Here is a 14,604-nt window from a genome sequence, read left to right on the forward strand (position 1 = left end):
AGTAAATTCGTATGTTGGACCGCTGATTACAGTACTTATGACTCATCAGCATGGGAGCGGAATATTTTGAGGAGCATGCTGTTGAAATTCCCTCAAAAATGATATTTCTCACGGTGATTTGGAGGATTACTTTGAGTGGTTGAGTGGAAAATTCATATACGATGTTTAGGAACAGTAACGGGCTTCTCAAGCGAAAGCGAGTTGGTTTTTTGGTTAGTCGGAGAAAGATGCGTAAGAGTATTTTCGACACCTTCATGCAGTTGTGTGGGTGAGTTTGCTGCCAAAACAGCCATTTATCTTGTTTTATGCAGGTATTGGAGTCGCTCAAAACTACATTCGACGCATGAGTTATACTTTTTGGTATAATCTAATTTTTTTTTCACACTTTTGCAGGAAAACTGGTATCGATCTGGTCGAGGTAAGAAACCTTTTGTTAGCTTAGACGTATGTAGGCAAAGATAATAATAACACTAATTTAAATGTAACTCGATCAGGAGAAATTGTTCTTGAAATAAGAAAAAATGTGATTTTGTTCTCTTATTTCGGTTATCATGGAGAATTGATGCATTTCTCAATTTACGCAGCGCATCAAACTAATTAAGTTGTGGAAAATCATGAATCACACGCATTTTTAATTTAAAACCAAAAAGTGATCACGTCTCCCATTTACAGTCCTGCCCTTTTCGGAAACCTTTTTGTCTTATCCTTGGTTAGGGAAACGTATTTACGTTATGTGGTTTCCTGCAGTCCTCAACGTATTTGAAATTAAAAGATTTGTTTATGTAACATATCATTTGAAATTACTCCTCCCTCTCTCGGATTTAGTCCTCAAGGAAATTTCACGTGAATTATCTTTTTTAGAGCATCTTTCTAAAAAATCGATCAAAATTTCGATCATGTACGAATGATTTGTTTTTTATTTTCGTTTTATCATTTTAATTGATATACTAAAATAAAAGAGAAGAAAGCATGATTTCATTTAAGATGGTAAAAGTCGACGCCTCTGATGATGTCCTTCTTGTAAATATGAAAACCCAAAGGTCACGTACATTTTGGCGCTCAGTAATAACTTTATTTGGGTCAATGATGTCACAAATATAATTGTTCTCGCTTCAGCGGTGATGCTTTTATCATTTATTTAAGAATAATTTAAGGTAGTACATGAAGACCCCGAACCACCTGAAAAGATTTTGAACTATTTACATTTATTGTTTCTTTTAGACTTGACATATTTATTGTAGATTATTAGCACTATTAATTAGTTATTCTATATCTCCCAGCATTAGCCCAGCTATTTGGGAGTATAAGTTCCAAGTTCCAAGTTCCAAGTCAGTTATGTTAGCCTTATTCAAGCTTCTCTGAGTTATGTTGCCTTGCAAATCAGTACTCTATTAATATTGTACTTTTTGTATGTGTATGTAAGCCAAAATGAATAGACTAAAACCAAAAGAAGAAGCAAATCTATGCATGCCTTAAATGTACTTTAAACTAGGTAGTATTTTTATTTAAGGCTGTGTTTTCACTAGGCCGATTAACTAGCTGAACATTCTACCTACGTGTTTGTTTACAGACCAACATTAGCTAGTTAAACACGACATCTGTTTTTACTGGGAAATTTTAACCCACTAATACCTCGGAAGATTCAAATTACAAATCTGCGCAACTTTCAAAAATGGCGGGATAGGAAGCGCTTTAATGAGTTCACTAGTACTGATTCTCGCCATATTTTGCGAAAGAGAAGGAGTTTCGTTCAGAGGATGCGATTAATGTCCCAGCAGATGTGAAGGATGCGACAGAATGTTGTAATTCTGGCAATTCAACGTGCTTGTGCTTTCGCTTTCACTGCTCGGGACTGAGGTTGTCGAGGGTGACACATGTGGCATAGGAACTTGGTGTGGAAGAACTGCTGGTTGCCCGTATTGTAGGAATGGATTCTGCACACCGATGCTGTGAAACAGGTAGGGCCCTGGACGAGGGATCTGAGCTTCCAACGAGTCAGGAGGAATTGTGAAATGGTGAAAGAGTTGGGAAGCGTTTTGCAATTTGTCTGCCATGTTTACAAGCATACAAGGTTTTGTTTCGAAAGATCCACGAGGCGAGCGTCTGGAAGATCATTTTGCCAGATTGTTAGGCAGGTATCTGTCACTACAGATGATGCGATTGGCTGCGGTATTTGTCAGGACAAGGTGAACTATCTTGCGAGGTAGTATAACTCTGCGTGAGTTTCCTGTCGTAAAGGCGCGAAAACCCGTTGTTTTTCCTTGTGAAAACAGTTAGCATTGTTAACTCACTAAATACTAGACAATGATGTGTTTTCACTGTATTTCCGGACTTTTCTGACTTAATCTGGCTAAAATTGTCCTAGTGAAAACACAGCCTAAATCTTTTAACTAGCAAGGGTGCATGGATGGAACAGTTGTTAATGTAACAGAGGATGTATGTCGTGTCTTTGTGGGTTATATTCATTTACCAGACCTGGGATCTGGTTTTTTTCTTGCTCTGGGCTGCTTTTTGTAATGGTATTTCTTCAGTATTCAACCATCCAGGAAACAACAACATGCCAGATTTCAATTTGACCCGAAGGGAATGGATAAAGGGTTAATCTTTTAACCCAAGGAGTGACTAGCTTCTGATTTCCCCCACAATATCACCCCTGAATCAAACATTGAGGTCACAAGAATAAAAGAAATAATCACCAACTGATGAGGCCCTTGATTATTAAACAAATTCTCCTTATTGGCACCTTAGGAAATGTCTATAGAACAGTATAGAGAATATGCAAACTGATGTTAGGGCGTCGAGAGTTAACGTAGTGGAAGAGCCACTGTGAAGATCATATCAATTAAATAGCACTAGAAAATCACAAGACCAGTTGATCACAAGGCAAAGTTTATTTTGACTAGGTTGACTTGGACAGACCACTTGAAGAACAAGGTCCCTTTGACTTGATCATCCAGAAGATAACAGATTATATGGCAGCTGCCACGGAAGGCGATAAAGAAGCTATTAAAACAATAAAAAAAGTAGAGGTAATTTGTCCCACACCTTCTCAAACAAGCAGCTTGCATTACTTCATGATTTTGTCTTTTAATTCAAGTGTGCTTTAGACTGCAGAATGCCAAGGCGAGTCTTTTTTTTTTTTACAGGCAATTGGACTGAATTTCAATCATAAGTGAAAGATCACTAAGCCTTATGTTAGATAAAGGTTAAGTCTGTACTCAAGCCAGAGCTTGTTCTGATCTCCATATCGTGAGATTTCATGAAGCAACTCGGAGTACTCCCCTCTGAATGGGATGCCAGTCCATTGCAAGGCTACCCACTAGTCTTTTATCAGGCTGGTACCCATTTGTACTCTTTGGTAGAGAGAGTCATTGTGAAAGTAAAGGTACCATTTGCCTGAGAACACAACACCTGGCCAGGTCTAGAACTTAGTCCTTTGACCCAGAGTCCAGCCGACTGAACATTAGGCCGAGCTTTTGACCCAGTGAAAATCAATTAGTAAATTGTTATTAAATGTTACTTTTCAGATGTACATTAAAGATCACCCAGAAATCATCATCATTGATCCAATGGAATCAATTCACAAGTTATTTGACAGAACAACAAGTTATCAGATCATGAAAGAGTGTGAAATCCTGGAAGAAGGTTTGTTTGAAGTTTTGACTTCACTTTGTACTGAGTATATCTGATCAAACCATATATTACAATTGCAAGATAATTAGTAATAAATAATAAATATTCATCTTCTTATTATTAGGAGTGAGAGTCTTTGTTCCTAACTTTGTGCAATTTGATGAGCTTGACTATAAACAGAATTTGATGAGAATTGAGAAAGCTGGTGTTTTGTTCCCAATGAGTAAGTTTCTAGATTTGTGCCCTAATCAATTGGAATTAAATACATTTGATTTCTTTTTTACTTCAGTTCAGAGTGCACTGTTGGCCTGGAGGATCTTTTTGGTCACCCAGCATTTTACTTAATATATATATGTGCCATGAATTAATAAGAAATAGGAAACCAAAAGTTTAAATGTAAAATAATATTTAATATATTTTTCCCTAATAAAGTGCAGTATGTTGAAGGTGGAGGCTATAAATACTAATTTTAACTTGTTAGACAAGTTTTTCATTTAAAACTGGATCCTCTGAAAAATACAATGTATATTTACTAAGTAATGTTGCCTTGTTATGTTATGCATTTCATTTCAGTTTGTAAAACTGTGATTGGTCATGGATCAGGTTTTTGTCATGAGGTAAATGGTTACCAGATAAATGAAATCATTTAATTGTCATCTACTTGTAGTGATGCACAGGAAACTGTGTTTGTTGAGTTTTTACCAAGATAAATAAAGTGTCAACTTTAATCATATGACAGTGTTTTGACATAACTATGACAATCACTTGTTTGTTATCTTGGAGAAATTATTTACATGTTTTTTTGTACATTTTAGATGGCATTAATCTTTAACAAGGAAGGACTGCAGGACCTAACACAAGCTCCATGTGTTGTTCAACAATTTGTAAATCATGATGCTGTTTTATTCAAGGTAAATAAGTTGTATGTAACTGAATTTAATAGGGCAAGGAAAAACTTGGCACTATTCACGTTACTTTTCCAACATGTCACTTATCAAGATATTTTCACTTGTGTTGCCTTTCATTCAGTTGTGAAAAATCTTTCTGTCCTTGTGTCCCCTCAGTAATTATCATGATATTACATTCCCTATTAATAGGTATTTGTAGCTGGAGACAAACATTACATTGTAGAGAGACCATCAATCAAGAACTTTTACAAGACTACAAGTGAGTTTGATGAATTGCATTCAGCTGCCTTCTATCCCTCTAACTCTCAAGATCTGATCGTTACTTCTCCCCCCTGGTAGCTTCAAGTTTTCCTGTCAATGAGTTGTGAGAATTTGTTGTTAGATCAAGATACCAACTCCTGCCTGATAAGTCCAGGGCTCGACACTAATGGTAGCTCACTAGCCACAGACCTATTAGACAGGGTTCGAACAGGTTATGGAAAACCTGGAAAGTCATGGAATTTCAAAATTTCATTTTCCAGGCCTGGAAAGTCATGAAATTTAGGTGTGGGTCATGGAAAGTCATGGAAAATCAATATGCTCTCTATGAGTGAAAGTCAAGAAGACCCTAGGTTGAAAAGTTAACTGACAAGTCCAAAAATCAGATTTAATTTCATTAGAAATAAACAGAAGCACGCATCGTGAGAATGTCTGCAAACAGGTCATGGAATCTTTCAAAAGGTCTCGGAAAAAGTCATGGAAAGTCATGGAATTTTAACTGGTCAAAAGTTTACAAACCCTGGTAGAAATTCAGTTTTGGCTAGTGGTTTTCAACTTCCACTAGTCAGTTTGGCTAGAGGTCACTAGCCACTTGGCTAGTAAGTTGAAAAGTTAGCGTCGAGCCCTGATTAGTCTGACTATTCTCATCGCCTGTTTGCAGAATAATTTTTGGATTTTATAGGGAGAAGTCACGTGTTAATTGCTTCTGGGGGTTAAATGGGTTAAATATCTGCAAATCATTATTCATTTATGCTGTGTTGGTTAAAATTCTTTAGCAAGGGACAGAACATGAAAACTTTTTATTAACCTATTGATGTCCAGTGTGCCCCCAAGTGCCCATGTGGAACCACACACTTTCTACGCCTTGTGATGTCATCACTTTTAATCCTGGAGCATGACTTTGAGCTTGTACTTAAACAGGTTGAAAATATCTTACAAACGATACCAGAATGAGTGCAATTGAGTGAAGGAGACTGGAGAAATTGCCAAAAAACCATGTAACTTTGACCTGAAAATCTGCACGAAAATCTTGTTCCATTACCCACCTACCTTTCTGAGCATGTGGTTTGAAAATAATGAGTAGTTTCCTAAAAAATCTCTACACCAAAATGAAGCCTACTAAATCTCTACACCAAAATGATGCCTACTAAATTTCCAGCAAGTGAGGAGAAAGTTCAGGCAAGGAAAGGGGAAAAAAGGGCAGGAGAAAGAGAGAAAAGTAAAAGTCATTAGTGGGGCATTACTTTTCAAACCAAAAACCAAAAAATCTCAAAATTTTGCTTTCTGCGCATGCCCAAGATTTTCAGGCCGCCATTTTGCATTTTGATCGAAAGGCCGTTGAGTGTACAAGCTGTGAATGGGTTTGCGGTAAGTTTGAGCTTTTAAAACCACAACAGTGACCCGAAATCTGCTCAACTAGCTTCAAAACACAATTTTACACAAAAGCTGCAGTTATTAATGGGAGTTTGCTTTTCACTATTATTCAGAGAGGGAAATTAATTGTTATCAAAATTGTCTCAAGTCATCCGAAATCATCACTTTAAAATTGTAACCAAAGTAGAATACACTAACAATAGTTAATTGAAGTGATTGTTAATGCAGACAAGGAAGGGGTTTTTGTGCTTTAACCCATTAATGGCCGCAGCTTTTGTGGAAAACTGGACGTTAATGGGTTAAACTAATGTCAATCATGTTTGTTTTTCCTTTCATCAGCAAAAGAGATGAAAACAATATTCTTTTCATCACATGATGTTTCCAAACCTGATTCAGGATCCTATCTTAGTGAGGTACAACTGCAATACCAGTCTTGTCCTACGTAATACATACTAAACAGACTGATATGAGCCTTTTGACAGTCACACAGTAATACTTAATAATCCTCAATTTCTATATTGACTGGGACTTTAACTTTATGCCCTATCTATGGCATCAGTTACTGAAAATTAAGAATGGTGGTTCACTTATCTAGGACATTCTCCTCTTAACACAGATCAGTGACTACTGGCCATGAAAACTGGTACATGACATTGAAATAAGCAACAAGACCAACTAAATCCCCCAACTTAACGAAGCACCCGCAGCTGAAAATCAAGAAATGTTCCAACTCAGCTTGCAGTATTGTATAATCATTTTATTTATTTCACTGGCAAACTGAATCTTATTTTTTTTCTCCTGTTGACTGCTAATTTGCAGCTAGACAATGATGATAGTGATAGCAAAAGCAGTATAGGGCTGGATGAAAACTTAGTTCTAAAACTTGTCCGGAAACTTCAACCAAAACTGGTAAGTGTTCTTATCACAGTTACAGACATAGCTTCACGGGGAATGCCAGACTACAACCAAATTTGTCATCTGGTATCACATATCTTGCAAACTTAGGATGGATTTTTGTGGGATTAGGCTTCTGCAAGTTACAACACCACATGTTTACCAAGCCTCATTAACTTCCATGTATGATTCCCACAAGAGAGGAGAGAATTTGCCTTGAACTCAAATCTTAGGTTGTGTGGTTGTGTTTTTATTATTGAGTGGATCACCTAGACTGGCACTAGCCATCCTCAAACAAGTCCAACTGTAAGAATGAGTCCAGATTTCAAAGCAAAGGTTACATTCTTTTTTGTTGTTTGAGCCTGTTATCCAGTCCTACATCAGTTTTCTTCCTTGACCACTTTATTGTTATTATTATTATTATTATTATTATTATTATTATTAATTTCATGTTTGTTTCAACCCTGGTTGAAACACTGGTAGCCATGTAGCCATTTTCAGTCTGTTCTGCCAAGCTGAACATTTAGGGCTATACACTGAAAAAGGGGATTTTCAGCCTTGGTTAAATTTCTTTACCAAGAATGAAACTTCCTTCTGGTATCAGCAGATTCCTTGAAAAAGGCACAGTTATGTTTAGATTGTTGGGTAGCTTGGTAAACTCAGCAGAATTGATTACAATCATATCTTGTACTGATTTCAACTTTAAAAAAATGTTGTCAGTGTAGTCAGTTTGTGTCTTTCAAAAAGAGGATAATTAAAATGTGTCCCTTCTTCTAAACAGAATTTAACAATGTTTGGCATCGACATTGTTGTAGAGAAAGGCACAGGGCATCATGTTGTAATTGACATCAATTACTTTCCAGGTAAGTTTGTGTTTTCATTACAACTGCCATAATTCTTTAGAACAATCTTTTGTTTATTTTGCTTCCTCAGAAATCTTTTTATCTTTTTAGGATATGAAGGTGCTCCATCATTTTCTGTTGACTTTGTAAAGTATGTACATGACTTACTTGATGAATCACATACCAAGGAAAGGACAGTCACCTCACCAATAGTTTTGAGCTGACAAAGGAGTTTATTCACTACAGAAACGATTGCTAGGGTGTACAATTTTCCAAGAATTAAACAAACTGAGCTCAGAGTAAGCAGAGGTATGCCGAAGTGGATTTAACTCAGTCTCCATAACCTGAAACAAGTTGGAATCTCGCTAATCCTACTACTGGTAAATGGAATTCTAGATCATTGCAAGTACCCCAGGCAGTTCCTGAAGTCTCCCAATCAGTTTGCCATAACTCATGTGGTTGGAGAGAGGCACAGTGTCATGTCTAAGATCTCAAACATAAGGATGGGGCTGGGAATTTGACTCCAAACCCTTGTTTCAGAGTCTGTTGCATTACCTATCCAGGAGAATTTTTCATAACTTTCTTGGATTCTTCTTGTTGAAAGAGATTTCTGCTTACTTAAGCCTAATTAAGAGGTTTTTAGTTAAACCTAGCTTATTCTAGGCCCTGGGTCAGATGAAATGAGCAAAAAGAGCAGGTGTGCAAATAAATGGCAAGGTTCAAGCTAAGAAAAAACATAGCCATTTGCCTAACTATTGCATTTGGAGTTTATCACTTGCCAGCTGTTTTGCCACTCTTTGCTGACTGAGAGCGTGGAATAGGCTATGTTTAAACCACCTCGGGCTTTTCTTTAACTACCATTCTTTGGTTGTATAAATTTGGTTTGAAAAGAGTATTGTGCATCGGTTCAGCAGTATCACCTGTTACACCATTTCATATGTGATATTATTACAGCCAATTAATTATAATTCAATGTGTATTTATTATTTCTTCAACTGCAAGATGGTGACATATACATACATATCACCTTGTTAGCAGAGTCACATTGATCTCTCAAAAAGACTGTTGGCATATAACTAATGAAAAGACCACATTATTTTGTGAAGATAACAGATTAAAAGGCTGGAGCATAGGTCCTAAAATGTGCATTGTTGGAGCACAATTGCAAAGTAACCTCTTTCCTATAAGAATATTGAATAATGCACAGGAACACAAGATAGTTGAGTCTATTTGTGTGTTGTAGTTTCTACCAATCCTAGTTTTAATTTCTTGACAAATGAAATGGACAACAATTTATTCTTGGTCACTTCCTTTTCTGTTATCAAATTAGATGGAGTTTGAAATAGACAATTTGCAAGACATGTATGACTTTGTTTGTTTTTAATTTCAGTAGTAGGCCATCAATACAATTAATAATGATTCTTATTGACAACTTCTCTAAGGCCTCAACATAAAGTTTTTCAAGCAAATATCAGACGAAATATAACTCTCACCCCTTCTTTCCATTATGAAAGGTTTCTGATCTGAACAAGTCCCCCACCCTTCTGGAGATTCTAGTTTTACATCAATCTTTTTCCAAAACTTATTGCCTTTTGGGAGCCCCTCCTTTCCCCTGTGCATCCAGGGCTGTAAGCTCAAATTTTTCAAACTTTCAACCTTAAAACCATAATGAGGTCATAAAAATAAATATTCTAGTGGGCTGGAATAAACTTTGGGAAATGTAGCCAAAAAAACTTGTAGAAACTCTAAGTAAACTGGTGATAATCAATGTGGCTACTTTAATTTATTCTACTAGTGCCTCATTCTTGCTTACTTCTCTCAGGAAGTAAAAAACTTATTGCCTTAAAGGAGCTGCTCCCTTGTCAAAATATTCCCCAGTACATTCGGGGCTCAAATCATGGAACATTGTCAAAAAAATCATATAAACTCAAGTAAAATGGTTATTATCAGTATGGCTGCCATAATTTATCTTGCTACCACATTGTTCTTGTGAACCCATCTCAGCAAGTAAAAACAATTAAAAATAATGTTACAGCTGTGTGAAAGTAAAAAATGTCTTTCCCTGCAAATTAAGTCTTCAAAATTTTTTTTCAACCCTCTATGATGGCCAGAGTACTTACAACTTGAAGCAGTGCCTACTAACTTTGTCTTGTGTATGGACTTCAAATTGAAGGAGTCAAACTTGGGCTAAAACTTACAGACCAGTACACACCTGATTACTATGAGGTATTTGCCAAGTCCTGGGAGTATATAAACAATAGCCTCAATTTGGCTTGAAAATATGCACAAATATTTGTCCTTAGACATTATCTGTTCCAAGATGCAAACGGTTTTCTGGGAGCTTTGCTTTCAGAAAGCTGTGAGCAGATAATGTCCAAGGACAAATATGTATGATGTGCGATCCTCGCAGTAGATAGCGCTATTTATGCAAAAGCGAAAATCAGACCTGAAAAAAATCAGGCCTGTACGGGACTCGAACCACTGACCTCTGCGATACTAGTGCAGCGCTCTACCAATTGAGCTAACAAACCAACTGGGAGCAGGCTGTTAAGTTGATTCGTAATAAACCCCTGAAAGTGATAAATGAGATGCAATGAATTTATGAAGTTCATATATTTTGAACTGCGGTAATAGATACCTATGATTTGCGATCCTTGCAGTAGATAGTGCTATTTATGCAATAGCGAAAAATCAGACCTGAAAAAAAATCAGGCCTGTACAGGACTCAAACCACTAACCTCTGCGATACTAGTGCAGCCCTCTACCAATTGAGCTAACAAGCCAACTGGGAGTAGGCCGTTAAGTTGATTCATTAAGAGGATCGCACATCATACGTATCGAATACCGCAGTTCAAAATATATGAACTTCATATATCCATTGCATCTCATTTATCACTTTCACGGGTTTATTACAAATCAACTTGACGGCCTGCTCTCAGTTGGCTTGTTAGCTCAATTGGTAGAGCGCTGCACTAGTATTGCAGAGGTCAGTGGTTGGAGTCCCGTACAGGCCTAATTTTTTTCAGGTCTGATTTTCGCTATTGCATAAATAGCGCTATCTACTGCGAGGATCGCACATCATAGGTATCTATTACCGCAGTTCAAAATATATGAACTTCATATATTCATTGCATCTCAAGGACAAATATACAAGCACATTTTCGTACCAATGGAGGCTATTGTGCTTAGTATCTTTCAAATATTTTGCAATGCACCTGAAAAATGTTTACAGCTTAGTGTTTGCTGCAAGGGATACTTTCTTTTGGGTGTTGTTCAGTGAAACTTTGTTCTCAAATCCTATCTTCTGTAACAACAGGTCTCTCATCTTGAATAAATTTAAGCAAGGACTTATTGTAGGGTTTGAAAATTGGAGAATATCATTGGGTAATGACCTCAGATATCCTCCAGTCTTTGGCTGGGGAATATTTGGTCATATGATGTTTAGACCAATCACTTGCATGCAAAATATTTGATGGATCGTAAAACTTAGGATTTCCTTGTTGCTGAACAACATACATACATAGGAGAAATGAGAAATGACTTAATTTTCAGAGTCAAAGGGTTATCAATGGTAAAAACACAGTAGACATCATTAGTAAGTATAACCCAGATTACTGGCAGGAGGTGGAAGATTAAGCTTGGTCTGCTGAGAGTTATCATCAATGCTGTCATCAGATAAAGATTGGGAGTGTTTTATTTCAGGTTCTGAGCCAACAGAGTGGAAGTCATCAGAATAACTTGCTTCACTTCTTTCAGCAGAATGTTTGGATGAGCTAGAAGAACTCTTTGTTAGGTTAGATGTCTGATTAGCAGAATCCTGTTCTGATGTTGTCACTTTCTGTTTCATGTTCATTCCTGCTTCCCTCTCTCTCCTCCCTTGTATCCTCTTAGATTTTGCTTTCACTGGAGAATGAGATGACAGGACTGGTTTTCCTGATGCTGCAGAAATACCTTGAGATATTTGACTGGCAGATGACACATCAGAATTTGATCTCTGCTTCAGATTTTCATTGTCAACACTGCTGCTCTTTGTGACAGCTAAGTGGTGTGATGCATGTGAACCTTCTGTTCCTGAGTCCTCAAAGTCCTCTGTGTACATGCTCATGGCAGAGCTCCCTCGCACACCATCCAGCTCTGCACTTAGGATCCCTGTTTTTCCATAAAAGCCCACAGTGGCCTGATCAGTGGTCCATTCCTTTTCCTGGTCACTTCTCTCTTCTGGTTCTCCTGAAATCAGATCACTTCATCAGTAGCTGATACAGTACAAAAAGTGCCGCTGGCCAGTGTTAGGCAGTTATCATTGAATTGGAGCTACTCGCACTATATCTTAAATTATCCACTCATCTTGATGGCCTTTAGAATTAATTTTGCTTTTTGTCACTTAATAGAAAGGCTATGTAGGACCACATTTTTTCAAATCTCCCAAATGTTTGCTCTTGCCAAAAAAAAAAAAAAAAAAAAGCTGTCTGGCTCTCATCTTCAACTTATTTCCTGAGCATTTGACCTTGTTAGAGATTTATCAGACTAATTATCAACTGGAGGCTGCCTGCGAAAAACAGTAGGTTGTATTCTCTGTTACATTTAGTTTACGTACCTTCAACTTGAGGAATAAAAATTTCCAGACTATTTTGACTCTTCAAGCTCCCAGCACTATCAGTGACAGGAAAATTTGGCTCAGTATCTACCAATGGGATGCTCTCTTTCACTACCCATGTGGTTACAGGAATCTCACTTTTTTCATTGTGTGGTGCCTCAGTAGATAACTGCTGTGTTTGGACCTGCACATCTGCTGTAAGCTTCATATCCCTCCTCGCCTGCTTTTTTGCCACACCTATTTTGCATGTCTGTCCTAAATTGCTTGTTGGCAAGGGCATCTTCTCGTGATCTCTTTTGATCTTATCTTTTTCTGTTAAAGCCCTGTGGTCTTCACAACCTTTAGTTCTGTTTTTTAATTTCCCCTTTTGATTCATCTCTAGTCTCATCTTTTGAGTTTTGGTCATTCCATAGGTGAGACTAGTCTGCTTGAAACGTACTCTTTGTCTTGGCAAACCAATAACTGATGTTTGAGGCTTTTTCTGAGAAGTTGCTTGAACATTTTGTTTTCTGTATGTTTCACCTTTGGGAACATTCTGTGATCCTTTATAACCAGAAGGAAGTTTTTTGCTTTGAACAGTTGGCAGAGTTCTTAAAGATTGTACACTTAATGAACTGGGATGTGTATCACCACCCACTCTTGTTAAACAAGAAAGTTCTTGAAGTAAGGCACTTAAAATTGGCAAATGGCTTTCTGACGCTACACCTTGCAAGTTATACTGAATGAATTCAGATGGCACAATGCCACCTTGATGTCCTAAAGATGGTTTTACTAATTTTTCATCAGTTTGTACTGAAACTGATGTAACATTAGCAGTTCCATCCGTTTGAACTACACCAGGATCATAATATGGGAAGTCCACATCAGTACCCTCACCTTGATTGAAACCTTGTCTGTGCCCCTGATCTACATGAAGTGAAGAACTTTGTTCTGAGTGAAACCTTCCAGAAGGTGTGGAATCGGAAAAATAGTTGTAATACAGTGGGGGAGGACAAACTGTATTGGTGATCACTACATCTTCCTCACTTGCCTTTCTCCCTTGATCAACTGTTCTAGACGTTTTGAAACTTTTTGTGGGAAGGTTTGTTTGAACTTCCACGCTACGTCTAACATCAGGTTTCTTAACAGTTCTGGCATCATGTTCACTTTTTATATTGAACCCGTTTCTAGTCATTTCATTGTCTAATTCAATTTCAGGCAATACTTTTTCTAAAGCTCCCTTTACAGCTACCTCGACTTTTTCGTTTGTTTCAACCTTTTCTGTAATCCTCTCTCCCAAAGCTTTAGTACCAATGTGAGGGATCAGTGACCCCCCCAAACTCAATAACCTAAAACCAAGTTTTACATTCGCTATGGGACTTCCCATGAGATTGTACATATTGAAATTGCCCTCATCTCTGTAAAAAGAGGGAACAGCGACGCCATTCTTGTAAACGTCGTTAGAGATCTTATCTACTGCCTTCTTCAAAGGAATCAAGAAGCTTCCAAGAAGTAGGGGCTTTTTTGGCCACAAATCCATCAACATTGCGTATAAAGGGACAGTTTGTAGTTGAATTAAGAGAACATCTATGCTCGCTTTGAATAGGCAAGATTTACCTTTACGAAACTGGAAATTTCCAAAGCGATCTTTTAGAGCGTGAAGTACGGAATCTTTTCCCTCCATGCGAAGTCTATGTCGTATTTTTTCGGCGTCGACAGCAGACACATGATGGATGATCATTGTTGGGAAATCCAGCAGACGAAAACACAATGCTGGTAACTTGCATGCTACTTTAAGATCTTCCACACTTTCCACATGTACCTCTAGGGAAAACAACGTCTCAGCCATCATAAAAATATGACATTTCCCCACAGGGAATAAGATTTCCAGAAGTTCTTTTGGCGAAAGATAATATCGAGGATAGAAAAACTCGGCATCTTTACTTTTCGCGCCAAATATTCGCTACCAGCTCCTCACTCGGTTCATAATGAGTACGGTGCACGGAATTTCCTATTTAGAGCACTAGTTATCAAATTGGCGTAGAAGCAGGATTTCATCGGACATTAATACTGTAGATGAATAAGCTTTTTTTAAATAAAGAATTATTGCTATTTACTTAAG

At 37.5% G+C, this 14,604-nt stretch overlaps 2 protein-coding genes across 2 annotated transcripts; one reads left to right on the top strand and one right to left on the bottom strand.

Annotated features, from left to right (window-relative positions):
* Positions 1 to 26: 26 nt before the first annotated feature.
* LOC111319149 (inositol-tetrakisphosphate 1-kinase) lies at positions 27 to 9,270 on the top strand. Its single transcript, XM_022921978.2, has 12 exons — positions 27 to 268; positions 394 to 418; positions 2,904 to 3,029; positions 3,528 to 3,645; positions 3,758 to 3,856; positions 4,207 to 4,250; positions 4,449 to 4,544; positions 4,731 to 4,800; positions 6,513 to 6,586; positions 6,993 to 7,082; positions 7,849 to 7,930; positions 8,021 to 9,270. Exons 1-12 carry the CDS (start codon positions 162 to 164, stop codon positions 8,131 to 8,133), a joined length of 1,044 nt encoding a protein of 347 aa, XP_022777713.2. The 5' UTR covers positions 27 to 161; the 3' UTR covers positions 8,134 to 9,270.
* Positions 9,267 to 14,449, bottom strand: LOC111319060 (uncharacterized). Its single transcript, XM_022921895.2, has 2 exons — positions 12,504 to 14,449; positions 9,267 to 12,136 (listed from the first exon to the last, which is right to left on the bottom strand). The coding sequence occupies exons 1-2, from the start codon at positions 14,332 to 14,334 to the stop codon at positions 11,502 to 11,504; spliced, it is 2,466 nt and encodes an 821-aa protein (XP_022777630.2). The 5' UTR covers positions 14,335 to 14,449; the 3' UTR covers positions 9,267 to 11,501.
* Between the last annotated feature and the right edge of the window lie 155 nt (positions 14,450 to 14,604).

Source organism: Stylophora pistillata, chromosome 6 (assembly GCF_964205215.1).
Source record: "Stylophora pistillata chromosome 6, jaStyPist1.2, whole genome shotgun sequence".
Taxonomy (NCBI): domain Eukaryota; kingdom Metazoa; phylum Cnidaria; class Anthozoa; order Scleractinia; family Pocilloporidae; genus Stylophora; species Stylophora pistillata.